Source organism: Folsomia candida, unplaced genomic scaffold (genome assembly GCF_002217175.1).
Source record: "Folsomia candida strain VU population unplaced genomic scaffold, ASM221717v1 Fcan01_Sc016, whole genome shotgun sequence".
Taxonomy (NCBI): Eukaryota; Metazoa; Arthropoda; class Collembola; order Entomobryomorpha; family Isotomidae; genus Folsomia; species Folsomia candida.
Window position 1 is genome coordinate 3,448,302 of NW_019091208.1, and position 24,037 is coordinate 3,472,338.

The 24,037-nt window shown below is 39.0% G+C and overlaps 1 protein-coding gene across 1 annotated transcript in view; it reads right to left on the reverse strand.

The window, feature by feature from the left end:
* The window catches only part of LOC110856541 (potassium voltage-gated channel subfamily H member 8), a 47,241-nt gene that overhangs the window by 2,779 nt on the left and 20,425 nt on the right, over positions 1-24,037 (reverse strand). Inside the window, exons 4-13 of the mRNA XM_022105027.2 lie at positions 23,838-23,922; positions 8,732-8,862; positions 6,436-6,520; positions 5,627-5,776; positions 2,852-3,021; positions 2,202-2,406; positions 2,073-2,137; positions 1,449-1,563; positions 1,127-1,326; positions 12-261 (exon numbers count right to left, since the gene is read on the reverse strand). Of these exons, the coding sequence (XP_021960719.1) occupies positions 12-261; positions 1,127-1,326; positions 1,449-1,563; positions 2,073-2,137; positions 2,202-2,406; positions 2,852-3,021; positions 5,627-5,776; positions 6,436-6,520; positions 8,732-8,862; positions 23,838-23,922 (1,456 nt within the window). The remainder of the gene's footprint in view (positions 1-11; positions 262-1,126; positions 1,327-1,448; positions 1,564-2,072; positions 2,138-2,201; positions 2,407-2,851; positions 3,022-5,626; positions 5,777-6,435; positions 6,521-8,731; positions 8,863-23,837; positions 23,923-24,037) is intronic.

The following is a 24,037-nucleotide window of genomic DNA, read 5'->3' on the forward strand; positions in this document are numbered from 1 at the left end:
TACATACTTACCAAGAATGGCGACAACCATCGCGCCCTGAACCACCTCCATGGATCCATTCGACAAATAATAAATATAATGAAGAGCATCTCCTTTGTGTGTCAAATACTCTCCGGGAGCGCAAAAGTTGGTGCGGATGTGGAGCGAGAGCAGTTTCAAACAACCGTGTGGGGCAGGCTCGAAAATTGGCAGGGATAAAATTTCCTTGTGCAAATGCATACTCACGTCACCTCGCAATTCTTCGGGAAATTCTTTCAGCGTCTGGAATATAAAATAAATGGTGGCATAATTTAGGACCATATTCTCGTACATACATAGACAAAAAAAATTGCGTGAAAGACGACCGGAAATGACCCGGTCTCACGCTGTTCAACTATGCGATATCTTGTGATGTGATCTTGAATCCCAACAAAAGCCGGGCGACCCACATCCATCCACTATTTATCTATCTATTCTACTCAGATCCGGATCCGGATCAACCGGATATTGGAAAAATTCCTAGTTGAAGGAAAATGAAGTTTTTTTTTCTAATTCCATTTTTGAGATATGTATTAAATATGCATTAAATCGTTGTAAATGGCAAAGTTCAGATGGAAATCATGGTTTGGAAGTAGTAATAAAAAATCGAGAGGAGGGAAAACCAGACAACAAGTACTTTTTTGTTATATGGACGCCATGCAAACTAAGAATGGAGGTCTATCAGCGTATGCTCGCAGATCTAAACTAGAGTAAACTAGTGTCAATCGGTCACAAATTTAATTAGAATGAAATTTACAAAAGACACGATCTCTAAATGCGCAAATTTGGCAGAAATATTTGCATCCAAAGAGGAGAAAACGCGTAGTAAATTTGGAAAGTATAAAATATGTCAACTTTAGGACACGATTTCTCCTTTCCGGATGCAAATATCTCTGCCAAATCTGCACATTGGGAGATCGTATCTTTTGCAAATTTCATACTAATTCAATTTGTGATCGATTGACACTAGTTTGACCAAAATTGGCGAGCATACTTTGATAGACCTCCCTTGTATTGTAAGCAGATTCAGGTACTGGCATATAAAAGCATGTTTTTTATTGTATGCAAATTTAGCCTCTCACTACATAAAAGTGAAAGTTGAACTCACCTCATGTGGATCAATGCCATGGTTGAGTGCCCACATGGTTTGAAAGTAATCCTCCACACGCTGTTTTAGTTCTGACGGAATTTGATGAAGGGTAAAGAAATCCTTGAGATTTCGCCACTTGCTCTGATACTGCGATCTTCGGGCGTACATTCGCTGCACGATCGCCGTCACGTTTCCAAACACCATCGCGTGCATCAAGGCTGAAAAAAATCATCCCTCTCGGAATAAATCACTTCTGCCTCGTATGCTTATTTCTCATGCAAATTCATGGAAAATAAAATTTCTGGTCTCTCCAAAAATTTCCAACTTTCTCCTCACATACCTCCAATAAGCATGACGAGGATGGAGAAAGTTTTCTCGGGCAGCGTGTTGGCCGCGACGTTTCCAAAGCCGACGCTTGTCAAGCTGGAGCAGGTGAAGTACAGTGCGGTCACATACTGGAAAAGACAATTCAATATGTTACAGAACTATGTGTCCAGTGTCAGTGAGACATGGTTTCGTTTCATTCGGGTTTGCTAAATTTCTTGCACTGTAAAGCGAGAAATGGGAGAAATGCGAGGTGCAAGAAACTGGGAGAAAGTGCAAGAAATCTGCGCCATCCAGCCATGCACCATATGAAGTATAGCGCGGAGCGTCGTTTCGTGCACCTTGAATTTCTTGCAGGTCAAAATACCTAGAAGAAACCACTTTCTAGCCGTTATTTCTAGCACGTGGTTTCTTGCACCTGAATAGAAATGCGTGGTGCAAGAAACTGCAAGAAAGTGCAAGAAATATGCGCCAATTATATAGCAACGCCAGGTAGTGGCGGGAAGTAGTTTCTTGCACTTGGCATTTCCTGCACATCAAAATATTTCCCTGCAAGAAACCACTTTCTTCCCCTTATTTCTTGCACGTGGTAGCTTTCACCCGAAACCCTGCTTTCACCGAACAGTAAAGGCACACATACCTTGTCTGCATTCGAGATTTGTGTGACGTTCATCTCCAACTTTTCCGCCAAAGTGTGCATCCAGCCTGTCAATAGGAATAATTAGTGGTCACGATTTAATTTAGACTTTTGTGGTCATCGTTTTCTCACCTATTGTCCATTCCGCGCCATGCGAGTCGATCTCCTGATCGGCAATGACGTACCAAATGCAGGCCAGCCAGTGAGCAGCCAGCGTAAACGAGAGCATTAACAGGGTCAAAATTGCGGCAGAGAATTGAGAGTAGCGGTCCATTTTTTGCAGCAGTCGAGCCAAACGGATCAACCGGGTCAGTTTTAATAAATGCATTTGCGACTCCTTCAAAATAATTGGATATGCAAATTAATTTATATTTTCATTTCATCAGATGACATTAAGGTTCTCTTTTATGCGGGTTTTGAATTTGAATTTTTGGGTTTTAACTTTCTCTTCCATTTATTCAAATGACGCTTTTGAAACCTGATCATTACGTGCGTTTTTTACAAGATTGAAATTCTATTGTTTCTAAAAAATGCGTAATTTTTAACATTTACTTTATTTCTATTTTATCAAATCAAAATTCTAAGCTCCATATTTATGAACCTAAAAATGAAGCAATAAAATTTCGATCTTATAAAAAACTCATGGAGATGAATAATTTTTCAAAATCGTTATTTGAATACATGCAAGAAGGGAAAGTTGAGACGCAAAATTCAAATTCAAATCTCCGCATACAAGGCAACCTTAACCCTCAAGTACACTGTATTTCCTTTTATTAACTCACCCCCGTCACATCCTTGACAATATTCGCCGCAAATAACAAGTCGAACGGTAGCGCAGCCAAGAGATCGAGAAGGAACCACCCTCTCACATAATTCATCGCGATAACTTTCGGATTTGAGACCACTTCGCCCTTCACGTTTACAAATGTCGTCCGGAAATGGAAAATGATATCTGTGTGTCAAATCAAATTAGCAAAATTAGGAATAAATTTATACCCCACGCACTTTTCCGAATTTCGCCATATTTAGAAATGAGGGCGAGCGTATTTTACGACCACGCAGCAACAAACGAAACCAATAACCTTTCCTGGCACCCAGGGGAGGAGGAGGACGAGCGAGGGCGACATAGTGTTATTCTTCTACACATCGTCGGCCTGGTCACAATTCCTCCACGTGTTTGTTTACCCAATAAGGAACTTAATGCGATTCCTTTGTCATTTGTGGATTCCAACCGTCGACGTCGTCGTATTTCCCAACCTAATCTTTTATCATGGAATGGAACCAAGCAAACAACACGGTCCATCCATCCAGTTCTCATGCTGCGAGTTTCACCAACCACCGTGTCGATTGCCCATCAGTCCGTCGTCTCATCGTTCCTTCTGAGAAACAGTGGCCGCGGAAGGGTGGGACACAGGGAAAATGTCCCCACGGTTATTCGATGTCCCCATCATCTCCCCATGTTATACAAACCCCTCCCTCCCCTATCATACAATGTTAACGTCCCCACAGCTTCCGCGGCCACTGCTGCTGATCAATATGAAGCTGGTACAATTATATATGTGTTACGAAATCAGAGCCCAGATTTTATGGTTGTTGTACATACATTCGTTCGTTATCACCATTATTTATTAGCTAGCATGCATACATATCACACATACACTCAGCTCCCGTTTATTTGCTCGCTTCTTCATTTAGCAAAAACAAAAAGCCTTCGGGTCCGTTACACTTTGTTTAATTGCATGAAGATGAATTGACAAGTTTCTTTTATATTGGCGACCACCACCAACATGGACAAGCACTTTACTCCTGGAGCTTGATGAGTCTCCTGCCCAGCGAAATATCCAGTGTTACACAATCCAACAACGACGCAGTGCAAATAATGAAGACTCGCTGAAGTGGTACATACATACTCCTCCTCTTTCTGTCAACAGATTCGCTGACAATTGGACTGGTCACGAAGATAGCATTACAAACTCCGCTCTGCCATTATTATCTCGCTGACATGCTAACAATACAACAATTTTAGAGCCGAGTTAACTTTGCGGAATGACTTCACGGTAATGATGATGGTGAAAGTCGTCGTTCTCGACCAAAAACTAATTTCCCCAAAGATTTTGAAAGAATGACAGCTTGGGACGAGATACTCTGCATGTTAAAATCTACCCCATCCGACAGAAGGTGAATGTACAAACAAAAGTAAAACAAACATCGTGCAACAGGGCGTCCATTGTGTGTCGTGGTTCTAGAAGGTTGGCAAAGAAAACACGATTTGGAAATTTAAATTGGAAAATGGAAATTTAATAGCTTCCTGTGTCGTCGTCGCGCGATAATAAAATTAAGTTAAAAAGAAATGTGTAATTATAAAAGGGCTAGACTTTCCAAGGACGATGTGTCGCGAGCAGTTTTTGTTTGTGGGAGGGATGCATTTTTCTTGCTTTGTGGTATACGTAACAGAATCATGGCAGACAGGGTTTCGTTTATTGGGGGTTGGCTAAATTTTTTGCGGTGCAAAGGAAGAAAGACAGGAAATGTGAGGTGCAAGAAACTGGGAGAAAGTGCAAAAAACTGGGAGAAAGTGCAAGAAATGTGCCCATCTAGTCACGCGCCGTATGAAGTATAACGGCGGGAAGGAGTTTCTTGCGCCTGGCATTTCTTGCAGGTCAAAATGTTTAACTTTAAAGTAAAGAAATACTTTCTTACGGGTCAAAACAGCCGTAAGAACATTGTAAACCGAGAAATGGGAGAAATGCGAGGTGCAAGAAACTGCAAGAGACATGCGCCATCTAGTCACTCGCCTTATGAAATATTTATAGCGTCAGTGCGTAGTTTTTTGCGTCTTGCATTTCTTGCAGGTCAAAATACTTAGCTGCATGAAACCACTTTCTTCCCGTAATTTCTTGCATGTGGTTACATGCTTGCACCCGAAACACTGAAAACTGGTAATGACCACCACACATTTTCTGATATATGAAAGCTTTCCTTCTTGCAAAGTGACTTTGGTAATAATGAATCCATTCAATTGAACCCTGCAATTCGGAACACTCGAGTTCTTTGTTATATTTCTGCCTGCCCAAGCAGCCATGAAATGTCATGCTCTCCTCCAAGTTTCTATTCATTTCTTGAAACTGCGACCTTTTGGGCGTGGATACCGTACCATGTGCGAGCTTGGATCACCTCCAAAACTTTAATTCACTCAACTCAACTCAACTCCATATGGATGGGATGAATTATGTGGGAAAAGCGTAATCCGAGCAAGCAAGCATCGAAATCTGGTGATTCAGAGTCGCAGATTAGTTAGCTTTTGTGCTCATAATACTTGATCAGATTCGTGCTGGGATTATTTTCAGGTGGGATAAAGTTACAAGTGGTGTACATATTTGCTCACTTGAAATGGAAATAACACTCATTGAAGTACTTTGGATTTGAAACATGTCGAATTATTTGGCATTTCAGGAGTGGAATATGATTTAGTACTTGTTAAAACAGGACTTGGGTCAATAATACGTGGGCCTGTTTTTGTCAAGGATTTGCCAATATTAATCTTGGATTAAACTCACCGATGATGAATAGCATTTCAACGACGACATCTGGAACGGAGGGATACGACGTTTCATTCCTCCCACCAAACGCGGCGTTGTACGGGACGAGAACTGCGACGTAGAATGTGGCGACCAGGATGAGCCAATCCCAGCAGGTTTTAAATGTGCCTGGGTCATAAGATACATACATAGGTGGTGAAAATATTAGAATTGTAGTTTTCCCAGAAATTTTAGTCATATTTTAGTCACGAAATAGTCAGTTTAACTCCTATCTATTTAGTCATGTCCAGTAATAAGGAATTAAATTGAGCCCTGCACTCTAAATAAAGTTGTGTAAAATTTATCCAAGTGTTGAATAGATTTTACACAATTGTTTTGTCATCCTCTCTTTTTTTACTCAACCTTGAGTGAATTTTGTACAACTTTATTTAGAGTGTGGGCTGTTTATCAAGTTTGTTAAGGGTATAGGTGACGATGTCACAATTGAAGAACAATGGGTACTTGTCAAGTTGTGGTCAAGAGGGTAGAAATTTGGGTCAAGTAGTTACAAGTAGCTAGTTGTGAAATGTTCTGGTCACTTCACTTTCACCGTTGGGTGCGAGGGGAGGTTGCTATTTAGCTCTTGTTCCAAAAGGGACATATCGTCCAGTCGGTCATTTATCATCTTTTTGGTCATAATCTAGCCAAACAATTCTAGTCATGGGGACTGGGTGTCCATGTTCCCCTGTCCTGGACAACACTCCTGCTTGGATTACTAACGTCCCCTCAGTCAGTTTAATGTCAAACCTGAAGGTTAGATCGGGATCAAGCTAAATTTGGCGACTTACCGTAATGTGACAAAATAAAGCGTGACTTTTCTATCGCTGCAGTTTTATACTCGGGCAGAGGAGCTTCCGTTGGTTGTAAAAGGGTCTGAAGGGAAAATAAAACATGAGAAATCAACGTTATTTTTAATGGAATTGAAGAATAAAGCAGTCGTGACTTTCACTTCTCCTTCAATAAAACGCATGGGATTTGTTAATGTCAGAATGCGAGTCACTGTCCAGATTTTATCCTACTTTCATGGCAGCATGATCCCTACACACCTGAGACTAGTTTGTCCTGGTTTGGGCAGTAAAGTTTAACAAGATAAGGCTACAATAGTAAAAGTTACGGGAAGGACGGCGCACAAAATCGTACTCATTTTCCAGAAAAATGACATTGAAGAAATAGAAAGTCCAAACAAAATTGTAATTTTTTGTTGTTGTTGTGACTAGAAAATTGGATGTTTTTTTTACAAAATTTCGATTGTAATGGAAAATCTCTATTTTTTAAAGGAAATCATAATTTGGTATCTTGTTAGCAATCTGCGCACAAAAACTTATTCATTTGCCGAATAATTCAGGAAAATAGAAAATCCAGGTAAATCTATAAATTCTAATTTCATTTTTGTTGTTGTTGTGACTAAAAAAATTGATGTAAATTTCGATCGTAGAGGAAAATTTCTATGTTTAAGGAAATCATAATCTCGCGTCTTGTTAATAACAACAAAGTCGTTAAATCTCACAGGTTATGAATGTATCCTAATATTATTCTCCTCGTGGCTTTCTCTTTTCTACTTTTCTACTAGAAAAAAAAATGATCGGCGAAAGAAGGAAGTCATTTTTAAATGCTGATCACGCCTATAAAACTTTACATCACGACCGTCAACTGTTCTCTGTGGAGAATTCGGGAACACAAATCATGGCATGGATTCATATCTGAATTGCAATTTTACCATTATTCTACGATCCAAGAATGTAAAGTATGCTGAATCAGTATTACTGATAAATCTCGTTACATCACTAAACATGTGGTCTGAGGTACATATAAGTCGTATGTGGTATTCTGCGTTAGTTCCAAATGTATAATGTGTTTATGGAAAATATCATCAAATGTTTTCCATTTCGTTCATTTAAGTTTGTGACAAGTTTTCACGGCGATTATGATTTTTAATTGTGTTAGATATTGTAAAAGACCCATAGGTTGCTTAATTATCCGAAACCTGAAATTTAAAATTTCATAAAACTTTCTTCACTTCGTTCATTAAGGTTTTGACAAGTTTTGATAATGTGATTTCTATATAGATTATATTTCATATTTATTTTTTAAAAACTCTAGATAATTTGAAACCCGAGGAATAAAAGCAACCTTTTACGTTACACTGCGTGTAACCGGAGTACTGTGAACATAACAATTTTTTGCGACTTTGTACACCGTCTCTTTCGCTTCCTCTTTTTCACCAGGGCCAACTTAAGAATGAAGTGTGCACGCTGCAATTAATAATAATGACTCTCCCAACGAATGACATAATGAGCCATGCCACCTGTGCCGCTCATTTGGGCACACTTTCCTCCTTCCTCTGTCCCAGAATTAAAAGTAGACAAGGGACACATTATTGCACGGCACGACAGGATTGACAGTACAACACGTGCAAACAAACGAAACTAACTAGGAAAAACTTCCACGTTTTGCCAAATGCAGGTATTAGAGAAAGCTGGCGGATGTGCTGGCAGATGAAGAGTCAAGGTCAGTGTTTTGTTTTATGCTGGTTAGCCACATTTTTTGCACTGGAAAGCAAGAAATGTGAGGTGCAAGAAAGTGGGAGAAAGTGCAAGAAATATGCGTCATCTAGCCACGTGCCGTATGAAAAATAGCGGCGGGACGGAGTTTCTTGCGCCATGCATTTCTCGCAGATCAAAATACCCGTGAAAACCCACTTTTTGCCGTTATTTCTAGCAAGTGGTTACTTTCACCTGTTTTTACCTGCAAGAAATGCAAGGCGCAACAAAGTGCGAGAAACATGCGTCATTTAGCGATGTCCCGTATTAAGTACAGCGGCGGGGTGTAGTTTCTTGCGCCTTGCATTTCTTGCAGGTCAAAAAATCTGCAAGAAACCACTTTCTCCGTCATTTCTTGCAAGTGCTTACTTTCACCCGAAACACTGTTTGAAAAACGGTTTAAAAATGTTGATAAAAGTATATAATCAACAACCCATCAACATTGTAGGGGATCAGACTACCATGTACGTCACGCGTTCAAAAATGATCTATTTTCGTGCATCTTTTAACAAGGTGAAAATTATTATGTAAGGTTTAATCTTACGTTCTGTAATTTCATCTTGGACTTTCGCCTGTCCTTCGTGTAATGGCCAGAAAGTTGATAGAGGACGGCTCGGCTCCGTCTCCTTCCATAATTTGCTGGAGGTGCTTCTGGGTCCAGGTTCCCGTTCGCATCTAAATTAACGAGTAATTTGATACACTTTAATGATTGTCTCTTACATGCATACTTCGCCTTAGGTATGTTTTATCAAATTTCCACCTCGTCATACATGCATACGTGACTCGCACTTATCCGTAATCATCTCAAAATCAGGATACTTTTGCAAATCATCCGACTAACAAAAACCTACAGTGCAAACTTCATGTATCCCGAGTCAGGGACTGAGCCAGTTTCAAAATTGTGCTTACTATTAAGTTCATATTCTTTAATATTATAAATCATATTCTTTAATGAGAAGTCATTAAGCATCAGGGTGCCGAATTTCAAATGTTTAAGACCATTTCTGAATGGTCACCCCCAAGTGTGTCGAATTTCAGCTTTCTGACACTAGTTTGAAATTTGTATGCAGAGTACCTTAGCCACCCACGAGGTAAATCACTCGACCGATTTGGCTCATTTACGAACTAATCCTAAGTAGATTTGTATTTTAACCTTATTAACTACTACAAAATTTGAATTTGAAGTCAAGTTATATTATGTCTGGGACCGACAAACAGACAGATATAAGCCCTTACTCGGGCAAAAAAGTGGAGCCATTATCCCAACCCCCACAATCGCCCTGAGTCAAACTTTCCTTAGTTGCGACTTTCTCCCCATAATAATCATCAGCATCTTATTGATTCTTTAAATTCTTCCTAAATTCACAAAAAGTATGTGCAAGAATATGATGAAGATATGACCTTTCAACTTTTCTTATGAGACTTTTCCAGTTTTTTTTTCTAGTCAACTTGAATTTCCATTGGTCTGGTCATTTGGGAATTGAGGGATTTCACGGGATCATTCATTCCAATTTTAAAAAGTTGTCGTTTTTATTAGCATAAATATTTGAGTTTTTGGATGACACCATGTTTTCTATTTTTGTGGAAATATATATTTCCGAAAAGTGTGGATGATACCCAGGGTAAAACTTTCTTTCGACTTTCGCCTGATTGAACTTGAAGATTTCCTCGCAACAATTGAAGACATATGGTCAAACCTATACTTTCTCTTTCTTTCCCTCCAAACGATCCGACTCGCAGTCACTTTCTTTACTCCTTTTCTTTACTCTTGTCATCGTAGAACGGTGCACTCAACCAGCACAAATCACCCGTTTTGTAACGGAATTTCTTCTACCCGTTACTCGGGATTGCCGTGTAAAGAAATCGGCCAAATTCAAAGGAGGAGGAAAGTGTATTGAGTCAAAATAATAATAATACTTCCGGTGCAGGTTACACATTACCCTGAATAATTTATGGGGGGAAAATTTGTACGCAATTTGTACATGTATGTGCAATGATGAATGTTTTTTATGTAAGCACGTAAAAAAATGCGCATTTTCTCGTAAAATTAATTGAAATGCTCGAGACGTGTATTCATCTCATTGTTAAACTGGGTTTTAATTGGATTCTCTCTTCATTTCTCTCCTGACACGAATTAGGGAAGAAATTTATTGCCCGTTGAACAGCTACAAAGGTCATTTATGTAGGTATCTAAATAGTATATACGTAGAGTGTGAATCTGTCTACTTTCTCTTATAAACAGGTTTTTGTCCTTGGTCTCTGTACGCACAGGAAGCCAGCCAATGAAGTGATTTTATTGGACAGAATTGCCTTTTATTGCTCACGCTTAATACTCAGGACGGATTTTTTTCGCGCAAAACGACAGGTTCTTCGCTTCTTATTAAATTACTTCTTTTTCTGAAATTTCTTGAAATTCACTACAAATTTTACCAAATGTGAGTGTTTCTTTAAATCAATTACCTACAAAATGTTTCCTAAATTTCTATCGTTTTTGCTACACTTTTCCTGAGTACTAAGCTTAAGTTGAAAATAATCCTTGTATGTAGGTGCTCCAGTGAACCTTGTCAATTCTGGTGACATGTATGTATTTCCATGAAAGTTGTCATTTTGGTTGAGGTGAGTTGGAGCTAATTTGGGTCGAAATGATGTTTGGTTGGTTCTCCGCGTATGGTTTGTTTTGAACGAATATTAATTACGCTTAATTTGGAATATTGTTCTCGTAACATTACCCAAATATTTTGCAGGCAGGCATAAATACATATGTCGTAACCCTCACTTTTTATAATTACATGCTGTGTGTTACACAATACTCTCCATCATTTTACCCTCCTCCGCAGTCGTTATCAAACTGTTATTTAGTTTCTGCGCGTGTATTTCTGCATGGTCAACACACAACACACCTCTTGTCGAATCTTATCGAATTATGATTCAATGCGAATAATAGAAACGATAAAAATCAATATTATTGAATATCTACTAGTGAACTGCGGTAATCGCTTTTGATGACCCTTTTGTGTCCGGATCTCGAGTGGAGACTCGTGTGTGCATTTATTTGTTTATGGATGCAAAGGAGAGGAGAATACGGTTGACTGTGGGGTGCCATAAAACCACGGCTATTGCTTTCCTTCACCTGATACACAAATTAAGTGCTGCTGGTGTAACAGGAGTCGTAAATCTTTCTCGGATGTACATATGTACATATCTTTTTAATTTCAGAGTGTTATGTATGCATTTGTGTGTGTACACTGTTAAAAATCTGGTAGAATCACAAATATACTTTGTACTGGTATTGATTTGGTAATAACTTCTTACCGGATTTGTAGTAGTTTGTTTCTGACGGGTAAATGTTTCAGTAGCACGACATTATTAAACGGTAATGCCCGTTATTACCAATGCAGGTAGCGTCTACTCCGGTCAGTAATGATTTAATACCAGTTTTCTAAGAGTGTACTGGGAGGTTTTGGTCCATGTGGGCTTGTCTTAATTGCAGAAATTATACCACGTAATCTTAACAATCTTGACCTTTTGCCTGACTAAAATTAATAGCAAAAGTAGCTTTGATTTGTGGATTATTAGTAATTTTCGATTTCAAAAGGAAGATATTTACTGTTACGTATGACTAGAATTTCAGTCAGGTAATGAAAGCGTATTATGTACTTGCTAAATGGCGCAGAATGTACATATTCTAATGGGATGGCAGTTGCTAAATTAAACCAACAAATGAGCTAAGCAGATTGCATAATAAACTTCTGGAAGGAAATAATATGTACTTATTTACTTTCGCTACCGCAATAAACAACTCTAAACCGCGACAAAGTTCAACATCCTCAAACTCATTATTTAGTTTGTCCTCTTTGACAAATTTCTCTATTTGTCTTCGTCTTTAAAGCAGTTGGAAGAATAATAAACCGTTACGAACGAGTGTAACTCGAGGGTGAAACCAAGCGTAATAAGACTTGAGTGAAGTAGTGCAAAATGAAAATGTGTCTGACGCTAAAATATTTGCGACACATGTAAAGAAAAACAGAAAGATACAAATTTTCCCAAAATTTAATATATTTAATGCTCTGGATTTTGGGTACTTGAATATATTTTTTAATTCGCTTCATCGTTGAAACATTTATGAAATCTATGTATTTAAAAAAAATATCTAAAATGTTTACGTATTTTTCAAATAATAGGGGGAATATTTATAAATACACATATTTATGTTTGAAAATCTAGAAAAATGTAAAAATGTGCAAAAAATATTATGAAACTTTTATGATCTATGCGAATTAGGTTACAAACCCACAAAGTTTGACCGTCAGTCGGCATCAAATGAAAAAGTTGAAAATAAATGCATATCTGCCTTCTGATAATCAGTTATGCTTCTCTCTGAACCCAACGAATTTGTGTTTCAAGACTTTCTCCGTCATTCTGTCGAGGAATTATTGCTCCAACAGACAGACAGACATGCAGATAGTTACTTAAGCAGTTAGTTTGTTAGTCGTCCTTCATACGTACGTATCCACTTCACTACAGGTATTCTAAACCAAGAAGGAATTAAATTGTGTACACCACACGATTCAACCTCAACTTCCATCAAGAGCAGCACAGACGAAAGTTGTTTATCACTTTGAGCATATACATGTACATACACTTTACTTAAAACTGGAGGCGTTCACTGGAGGTCTGGAGACTGAGCGAAAATGCAATGCCGACATGCCCATTAGTTTTAGTTAGATGGACACGGAAATGAGAAGGGGAAAGAGAAAGTTAAAGAAACAGTTTAGAGGAAAATGTAGGAAATGAGATGCGACACGTAAATCTCGGGAGGATCTCCTCTCCAGGCAATGACTGACTTCATCAGAAAAAGTGCATTTTTATGCCACTATTTACTCTGTGAATGATGATGACTACTAAACGAAGAGAGGAAATGGTTATGTATTTTGTAAAAAATGTGTCCAAATAAAGGTTGATCTTGGGTGTTTTTATTTACGTCGTGGAAGAAATTTTTAGCCATCAATCCAGCCACATTTTCGTTTCAGACAGAATATACATACACTGTTAAAAATCTGGTAGAGTCGGATATATACTCGGTACTGGTGTTGATTTGGTAATAACTTGATACTGGATTGGTAGTAGTTTGCTTCTCAGGGGTAAATTTTTCTTTGGAACATTACTAATCGGTAATTCCCTTTATTACCGCAGGGAAAGTCATATATGTATGTACTCCTGTCAGTAATGATTTAACACCAGTTTTCTAAGGGTGTACATATGTACACACCAAGGTGTACGAACTGAGTGACTGGTCCTGCTTTCAAGGAAGAACTTTCCCCCGAAATGAGTGACATGATATCTCGAGCCATCTTATTTGTGAGTATGAACCTGATCTCGTTGCCCAAATAGAGAACAAGAGAAAGCGAGAGAGAGACAGAGAGAGACAGAGATTGGGGATTCCAAATTGAGATGAAAAGCTGGCCGTCGCTTTCTCCATGTTGAACAGAATTCATTATTTTACATTTATTTTCCAGTCGTGTCCCCCCTTCCTTCGGAGAAGAGTTATCAAGTCAAAGTTAGTTATGAATTTGTTGGAGTTTGTCTCGTGTAGAGGTAATTTTGAGCCCTGGGAGGATCTACATCTGTAGGAACTTTGTTATATGGAATGGTGTTTACGTGGATGGATATAGATCCAACGTGCCCAAGATTACCGACCAACCAACTTTCTCTCTCGTTTCGTTTCCTTGCCGTGCGTGTATCTGGTCCTGAATATTATTGTGGTTTTGTGGACAGGATGAGTGAATATGGGCGGCACGTAGGCAAATATGTGCATTATTAAAGGAAGAAAATTACCTCCAACAAATCATTCCTACAAAAAATCTTTCCTTGCATAAGCGGACTTTTCACTAAAAGAAAATTGAAATTAATGAAATCCAAAGAAAATCTGAGGATAAGAAACGTCAGAAATTTATGAGAAAGCAGATTCTCCATAATACTTGTGTATGTATCTCTAAATTTATTAACACGGATTCACGCGTCATCATCATCATCATCTAAATGCGACTAACTGTCAACGCCAGAATCCTTGACAATAGCAATTTTATGACGAGACTTTTGACTGCTGTCACCTACTTAGAGAGAGATTCGTAACATTTGCGCTAAAAATATTTATGTATAGGCTTTGCAGAAAACAACTCGTGAAGGCTGCAGAGAGAGAGAGAGTGATGGTCGCACATTATCACGAATGTGTATATATGAAATAAGGCTAGAAATTTTGGAACGTCACCACAAACAAATTGACGCAACTAGGCCAACCCAGTAATGAAACCTGTTGGGACGACGGGATAATAAATTTTGTAAATATTTTGCAAAAATTTCGCAATACAATACAAAACACTAAAAGGAAATAGGCACCGCAAATGTGCAGTAATCCTTAAGTGTCTAGAATATTATGGCGTTTTGCTACTTCTTTTCCTGAAAAAAAAAAGTTTCCTTTATTAACTTTTGCTGATTCGGTTGTTGGAACGAGATCCCGGAAGACTGCCAGAATTTTTGTGGTGGTGAAGTCATAACGACAAATCCTTCCTGCGTGTGACGTTGTATGGATAGTTAGCTCAAGCAGGATTTTTTGTAATCATTACAGAATCGCATCTCTCTCTGCTGCTGCTTTGTTTACACGGTCATAACCCTGCAACCCGGCGTAACCTGGCAGTGCGGAAGAGGGAGAGAGAAAGAAAGCAGGAGAAAGAGAAATTGCATTGTCCATGAAAGAAATCAGATAAAGCGGATTTGTTTCGTTGTACGTACAGATTCTCTTTATTGTCCGAATTATCCTTATTATATAGCCCACGCAGGGTAACGATGTGGAAAAATGGGCACGTACGTATCTACGAATCTCTGCTAAGAAGAAGGATTAAACGAAAAATTAAAATTTGTAAGTGTTGCTTTCCACGCACGTCCACCAAATTCTTTCCCACGAAAAGATATGTAGTTCAATGTTAAAGAAATTCTTAAAGTGCGACCCCGACGAGTGAATAATAACATTTTCCATGTCGAAAATGAGTTCAACTCTTGAAGTATGAGAGGAGGACCATATAAGGGCTTAAGGTCTTGTCTTTATGTATTCTTCTTCTTGGTGGGGGTCGACCATTATCCCAGATTTCACATCTATGGTCGACCTCAATTCCTCAACTCGCATCCCTTACATTCGCTCGCTATCACCATACTTGCATTATTATGGCCAAGCACGTCTCCCTCCACCGCCGTCGTCTTTTCTTTAATACCAAACCGAGTAGTCTCGCTCTTTATTACAGATTCGCAATGCACCAGATAAAGTAGACAGTTAGGCAAATAATACTGAAAGGGTACCGTTTGCATCATCATCACTTTCGACATTTGGAAGGAAATCCTAATAGATTTTTTGGAGAAACGTGAGTGAAAGGGGTCTTCACACGCGGATGGATGTAGCACTTTTTGTGTAGTGAATACATACGATAAGATTTTAAGAATTTGTGTAGAATTCCCTCAATTTTTGATATTATGTACTTCCTGTTGCATGAAGTATCCCCTCCTTCGGAGGAGAGATCTTAACTAACACTAGGCGTTTGAAGTATACGAAAAGATGTAAATCTAGGACGCAGAGATTCATATAAAGCCACCCTGGCTTAAGGAACTCGTCGGGCGACTTTCACTACCACTTTCACCAGGACGGGCAGCATGAATACCAGAAAATTTTACAAGCTATGCATCCATTTTCAATTTACATACATCCGTTACATTTTGAGTGTGTAAATCAGGTCAATAAAGTAGTTTGTTCATGTATCTGCAGCAATACTTAATATGCATACTCTTCAAGTAACTCGAGTTGTCTGTCGTCGTCGTGGACGTGTCATTTATACGATTTTGACTCCTTTCACAAGTAGGATTGCCAAAGGAATAAAACAAACCCAAAGTTTGACAATGAACAGCAGCTTCTTACGTCACGATGATTTGACCGGCCACGAAAAAGAGGTCAACCTCGTAAGAGAAAGTTTCACTACTATCCCAACATTTTATTTATTATGTCTCGCACCGCATCGCCACATCTGTCAAAAAAGTTTGACGGATTTCGATATCTGTAAGACCCATTTTTACGATTCCCTTTTCCTCCTCCCCGTCTTATCGCATTGCTCGAAAGATGAAGACATATTTCTGGTCTGGTGTAAGTGAAGAAATGACGGAAATGAGTAATCCATCATATCACATGTTTGATGGATAATCGTCGTGCCCCATTTTTGCAAATATTTATGTCCGGATTTGCCAATATTTTGGCCACACCAACCCCCGAATAATATGAGAAAGAGAGAAGGAATCTAGCGTTTCCAGCGACCGCGGAAGCGTGGGGACAGAGGGACAATGTTCCTATGCTTATTTAAAGTCCTTATTATCTCCCCATGTTATCTAAACCTCTCCCTCCCCTATCCTACAATGTTAATGTCCCCACGGCTTCCGCGGCCACTGAGCGTCTCATCTCATACGCAGCGAGCCTCGAAACTTTATCCCAGCCCTGCAGCAAAGCAACCCCGCCGGAAAAAGAGAAAGTATGACAAACTTTCTCCTCCATGCGATACAATCTTTTTATTCCTTTCCACAAATCTGGTGTGCAACTTATTATCCTCGTCGTCGAGTGTGATGCATTGTGTTCTTAGCGCACAAGTTATTTCCAATTTCAACAACAATAAAAGAGATGAGATGAACGAACTGGACATGCAATTCTGATCAAAAGCCTTCTTTTCAAAATAGAAACCAATCTTTCCATCCATCAATAGCAGCTTCATTTCGTCATACTGTCTCATTTGAAAGCAAAACTAAATCCTTCCGGGAGTTGGAACACTAATTAAAATGAAGTGCTCCGTCATTGTAAGAAATTGGGACATTAGTAGGAAAAGCGAGTGCATTGGACCATTGCCAGGCCAGACTGAGGACGATGAACCAGCTACTTACGGGGCATGAATAAATGTGTATTCGTATTATGGGTGGATGGACATGCTGAATAACAAAAGTTTACGTGTACCGTATGTACTAAGTACAGATAAATATTGCTACATGCGATGAGGTGTTCAGGTTTCAGGGAGGAAGGAGGAGGAAGGGAGAAAGTAAGTAAGTGAAAGGAGTATGTATGTAGTCTCATGGATATTGTGTTGACAGCAAGAAAAAAGTTGTTCCGTGACATAAGGACAAATTCCGATAAAAGATGCAGAATTGGAGATGACATCTTACTAAAAAAGCTGGCACATGGGACAGGAAGTGTCATCCTTTACTTACTTTATTCTTGTGTTTTAGTTCAGACTCAGAATGGAGGTTTTCCAACGTATGCTCTCCATTTTGGGCAAACTAGTGTCCATGGACAGCAAATTTAGTTAATATGAAATTTGAAAAGACGCGATATCCCAATGGGCACGTTTGGCAGAGATATTTGCATCCAAAGAGGAGAAAACGTGCCAAAAAAGTTGACAAATTTTAAACTTTCCAAATTTACTGCCCGCTTTCTCCTCTTCGGATGAAAATATCTTTGCCAAACGTGACCATTAGGAGATCATGTCTTTTGCAAATTTCATATTAACCAAATTTGTAATCGATTGCAACTAGTTTGTTCAAAATTGGAGAGCACACACGGGAAGACCTCCATTGCCAGGCGGTTCTTATCAATAAATAAGAAACTCTACTCCTGAACCTGCTCATCCATTTGGCCTTCTCCTGGAGAAAGAGATACGCCGCCACACCTGCCACATTCTTACAAATTTTGCAAGAGGTGAATATTACATTTTTGGAGAGTCTCCAGAAACCTGGATGAAATCAGTGAAGAGCAAAGTGGAGCTCATCCACTGGAAAAATTTGTTATACTTTCGAGCAGGGCGGATGAGAGGGGAGGAAGATTCTGTAATTTTCTGAGGAACCGGATTTTCGTCAAATGTCTTTTGTCAATTTTGCTTTCCGAGCTGCAGCAATCAAATCACTGATCTAGTTCAATTTCTTCTACCTGATTGCCTTATTAGTTGATTGGATTGAATTTCGAGCAGGAGGAGAGGAAGCTCAAATTAATTTAAAATTGAGCAATTGTACAGAATACTTTGATAACACGTAGCTCCAGCCGGTGTATAAATTTGGAGTTCAAGAGCACACAATTTGCTCAAATATGTGTCTATATTCTTCAATATATGCGCATGCAGATATTTAATCAGATCGTCACCCTTTAATATCTTTCCACCCACGCCCCATTATTAATTTGGATTAAACAGAAATTTTACTAGAAAATGAGGAAACTTTTTGTATTTTCTCAATATTATGAATGCTATTTGCCATTCGTTATCAAGACATGAAAAAGAGACGAAAAATTGTTGGAAAGATTTTTCGAAAAATTAGTCGTTAGTTTTTGAAAATTCAGATGAATTGTCATGTTTGTGGCATTGTATAATGAGGTCAAGTTTTGAAGAGATACAACCCGTCTGTAATTATTCGTCCATTACTTTCGATTCGCCCGTTAGAATTTATTCGACCATTAGGCCACACCTGTACATACCTATCATCAATTAAGTAATTTGTGTCCAATCTCCATTCCATTAATCATGTCATTGCTATAATCATTTATGTTGATTACTGTGCACATGTACCTACATTATCCAGCCAGGCAAACCCTGCACCATCAAGTCCGCACAACTCCCAAATCCATCCGTACCTACTCCACGTTCTATAAAGTCATGGATTCCTCGCAATCCAACATTTACAAATCAACCCGGTCCCGAGAAAGCAGCACTTTCACCTAACCTGGTTAAATATTTGATACACGCACGCACGCATCGATTCCATTTCGCTCACCCACTTGTCCCGGTTTTACAAAAGTGCGAAAACTTCTCATGCTGCTTTAAGAAATTGGAATGTTTCCTGCCACGTGTTCCCCATTTGTGGATGGATGGATGGCACAAATACAATTTACCATACGCATAATAAATCAAAATTATTGGTATTTTCTTTAGGAAATAGTGACGCGTACGTACCACCCGGAACGCGTGGAGATAATTCCACCTGCCTTTTTAAAAGAGTGACAACAAAAGAGCAGAGTCGACATTTTTGTGTACAACGCGCAAACCTCGTGGTGGTCTCGTCATGAATTATAAATATAAATCGTTAGCTACGACTTTACTTTCTCCATTTGTATCCTCGCACTAGTGGACGCGACTCAAATTGCTTTTGACGTAGCGTGATGGTGGATTGTGTTTCCATTGTGTTACGCATTTCCCACGTGCGTACGTAAGTAAAGGAATGGATTTTCATGGCTGACACACTTATCCGCTCAAAGTTTCTGGTTGTGCGTATGTACGTAGACTGAAAATATGTAGGTAGGTGCGTACCAGTGCGTGAAGGGAAAGTTCAATCCACTCGAATTGTGTTGTGGCTACAGACTTACATATTTATGTATTTTGGACTTTAGGACTTTCTCTCTCTCTCTCTCGTAATTCGTGGTTTGTCTAATATGTTACGTGGGGCTATTTATTTTTTAAAAGTTTTTCCATAATTTACATAAGCTCACTTACAGGTAGGTACATACATACATAAATTACGCGCAGTATATGTATATCGATTCCTACGTGATATTTGTTTACTAAACTACTTTCCCCTGCTTATCTGACATTATGAAATTATACTTCTCTACTCCGTCATTAGTTTAGGTAGCGGGAGAAAGTTGCCATTTATGCGCATACCCGCCAAAAACTATTAATAGAATGAAATAGGTAGGTAGCGCTGACATTTAATTTTACAAGGAAGTTCTCAATTATTATTGGGAACACCGGGAGGTATTTACTGAATGAATACGTAGGCAAGCCCAAATTTGGCTAAGTTGTCAACCTGATTTACATTACACACCTTCAAAGTTATGAATATCTCGTGGGGTAGAATTGCGTAACATGATTCGTACCGTTTACCCTCTTTTATCTGGGTTTGCCTTAATCAGTCCAAGGCATGACGGAACGGAATGAACTCTATTGTTTACTTTAGACCAGAACTATCAGGTTTCTTCTTTGCCCAACTACGAAACCTGTATGAGGCACACACGCGTACCTAGAATCGATTAACACTCGGAAAGGCAAGGTTGTTGACTTTTGCGTAAAAATTGCAAAAATATATTATTTATTAAGGATGTGAGAGATTGGTTTAAAAACAAATTAGATACAAAATTGATAGAAAATTAGGTTGATTTGTTCATTTTTTTGTGGGTTTAAAAAAAATTGAATTAATCTACGTTATTCAATAGGGGTTTTGTAATTCACAAATTACAAAATTGACTGAAAATTAGGTAGATTTGTTTATTTTTCTGTGAATAAAGAAAAATTGAATAAGCAGAGTTTTGTAATCCTAGTCCAAATCCTCAAATTACAAAATTGACACTAAATTAGGTAAATTTGACTGTTTTTCTGTGAATGTTCAAAAAAATGAATAAGCAGAGTTGTGTAATCCGAATCCAAATCCACAAATTGCATGGCCGACTTAAAATTTTGTTAATTTTTTGTGTGAATTTTCAAAAAATTGAATCAGCCAAGTTTTGTCATCCTAACCCATGTCCAACCAATATTCGCAAGAGTGCCCCCCAATCTGGCGACATGCAGAAAATCTTGTCACCATGATATCTGTTTTCTCTCACATTTTACGTATGTACAAATCCATGTATATCCTCGCATTATTCTTGGATGACTACTTTTCTTCTTGCTCCACTTTCCGTCTTCTTCTTCCGCTGGGATTACGTTCCAGTTCTAATAATTGGATTGAGATTCCTGATGCGACACAATGTTTCCCTGCTTTTGTTCCCCGTAATCTGCGAAGAAAGTGGGATTTGCTAGCAAGAGGAGGAAACGGGAAGCTATGTGAAAATCCGTCACCCAATTCCACTCGCGACACTTATGCAATGAATTATTCAATCCTTTCTCCAACTCAAATTTACCAGGAAGGAATTATGCCCAAATAATGGAACAAAGTACAATTTTCTCGGCACGCTCGATGAAATTGTGAGATCTAATTAGCCTCATTATAGTTTTATGCAGTTATAGTTGATAATATTTCGAGGATACAAAATAATAATGCGGGATCAGTGTTTCGTTTCTGGCGGGTTTGCTATATTTTTTGCACAAAGGAACAAATGTGAGGTGCAAGAAATATGCGCTATCTGGCCACGTGCCGTATGAAAAATAGTGACCGGGCGTGGTTTCTTGCGCCTTGCATTTCTTGCAGGTCTTGCTAAAACTCATTTTCTTTCCGTCATTTCTTGCAAATAGTTATTTGAGCTCGAAACACTGTACGTAATATGCGAAAATTAATGCGAAAATCACCAATCGTAAATATTTGCCACGTGTTGTGCCGAATAGCAATCAAATTATTGTCGAAATTCTATTTTGTACGCTAATTTTTATGATTTGAAAATTATCAATTTGTACAAACATGTGTCCCCATTTTTCCCGAATTTTTCCATTCATGCGAATCTCATTACTCCACGAAGTAAAATAAATTGTAAATTCTATCAAGCGAAGCAAAACCCAGGATTTGAAATCCAATAAGAAAAATTCTAAAACTACGGAATCAATATAAACTCTACGACGAGAAGATAAAAAAGTAATTGCAAATTCCAAAGAAATATAATATCCCGTTGTCTCTCTCGCTCTCTTCCAAGGACAAAAGTTTAACCTACATAATAAGAAATATGTATCGAAACAAGGTTACAACCAGGCGCCGCGGAAGCCCTAGGAACATTAACATTGTGGGATAGGCGAGGGAAAGGTTTATTTAACATGGGCAGATGATGGATACATCCAATAACCGTGGGAAGATTGTCCCTTTGCCCCCTCCCTTCCGCCGCCACTGGTTACAACGTCTCTCCCAAACAATGAAACACTTTCTCTCGAACCGTAAAGTTCCAACTATTTATGATTGACTTTTCATTATTAAACACGCGATAAGATTATATTCACAATAAAACGGAAAACTTTCTCCATTGTTATTGTTTTAAGATGATGAGCAGAACGAAACGGGGGACAAAAGGAGACGACGACGGAGTTGCAGGAAGTGGAACAAATTGCGAAATGAAGCACCTCATCAATCTCTGATTCTAGCACAAAGTTAATTTAATGCAGTTCGTCTTCCTTTTGTATTGCTTGGCCTGCCCAACTTTCTCCCAAAACGCCAAACTATGTAGTAGCTGTTATATGCGTGCGAGTTTCTCCCCACGGACGGCGGAGGCAGGAGAGGAGAAAGTTGGCCGAGTGGTGGAAAATTAATCAACCCTTCTTTTCCATCTCGTGATGATCTACGTACGAATTGTGTACGTTGAAATTTCGCCTCAGTTTAATTTCATCGTGGGCAAAGTTAGCCTGATCCAATAACGTTGTGAACGAACTAAGAGGCGAGTCTGAGTAAGTAGTGGAGTCGTTTATTGGTGGTGTGAAATAGTACGAGATTCCCAGTGGCCGCGGAATCGGGGGGGGGACAGAGGGACAATGTCCTCACGGTTGTTCGATGTCTACATGATCTGCCCATGTTATATAAACTCCATCCTTCCCTATCTTACAATGTTAATATCCCTAGATGTCCCCACGGCCAATTTAAGCATTAGTATATTTACAATAAGGGTACAGTGACCGCGGTAGCGGAGGGACAATGTCCCCACGGTTATTCGATGCCCACATCATCTCCCCATCTTATCTAAACCCCTCCCTCCCCTATCCCCCAATTTTAATGTCCCCCCATGTCCCCACGGCTTCCGCAGCCACTCGAGATGCTGCTAGATATCCGACCGTACGTGTATGCCGTCTTGATGCCTATTTTTTCCCATAGAAAAAAACTGGTCGTGTGGTTGTACGATCTTGGAAAAAGTTTTCCACCACCAAAAACACACCCACCACTTCCCATTAGGCGGCCAGGAAAGAAAGAGATCGATCGTGGAAAGTCTGGCTCGTTAAGGCATAAGCAGGATTATGGGAAAAAGTAAGCGGAGTGATCGAGTGAGATGCTAGTCTCATTAGTTAATACGTATTATTTGGTGAAAAAGTGCTCTTGCCACCTGCTCGGATTTTTCGGGTACGTCACATTTCTTGCGAAATTCGAGCATTTTTTACTACAATTATGGTCCGGTTTATGCGCATACATAATTTGCGACAAAAAATGGCGTCCTCATTATTTCTCCGGGGAGGAAAATTATGTATGACGAATTGTGATGAGAAAATAGGCATAAATTGCTATTATTGTTCGTCCGATGGCAGGTAGATTGTTTGTTTATTTGTTTTTCCGCTAACTTTGCTTCCCTGGTGGAGCACGCATTTATTCCAATTACACAACACTCCGTGGAACAAGAAGGAACAAAGTATTGGAGCAGTGGAAGCATTAAGTATGCAGTGGAATGAATGAATAATTAATTGATGGATGGGTGAATGATGTGCCCAACGGATTCAACTTGTGAATAAGACGCAAATCAATGTTGACAAGAATTCCCGGGAGAAAAATATGTAGTGAAAATTGGCCCAGCTTTCTGCATTGGATGAAAGTTTTATTCAAAAGTGGATGAATTCTTTGCCAAAAAAAGTGTTTGGCGTGGGTACAAAAAAAAAGTTTTCATAATTTTAATTGTCCTAGTTGTACTGTCTTCTTACCTGAATCGTAGACGTCGTTAACGTCACAAAATTCTGCCACTTTTGTGTGTGTGATATCTTTGTGGGATGCGAGAAAGAGGACGACCTATAATGCGAGGGTAGAAAATATTATGTGTTTGACACCGAATTTTGGATGTTAAAATGTCCAAAAGTGTTCAAAATGGACAGTTTGGCAAAATTCTGCAAGTTTACCATTACTG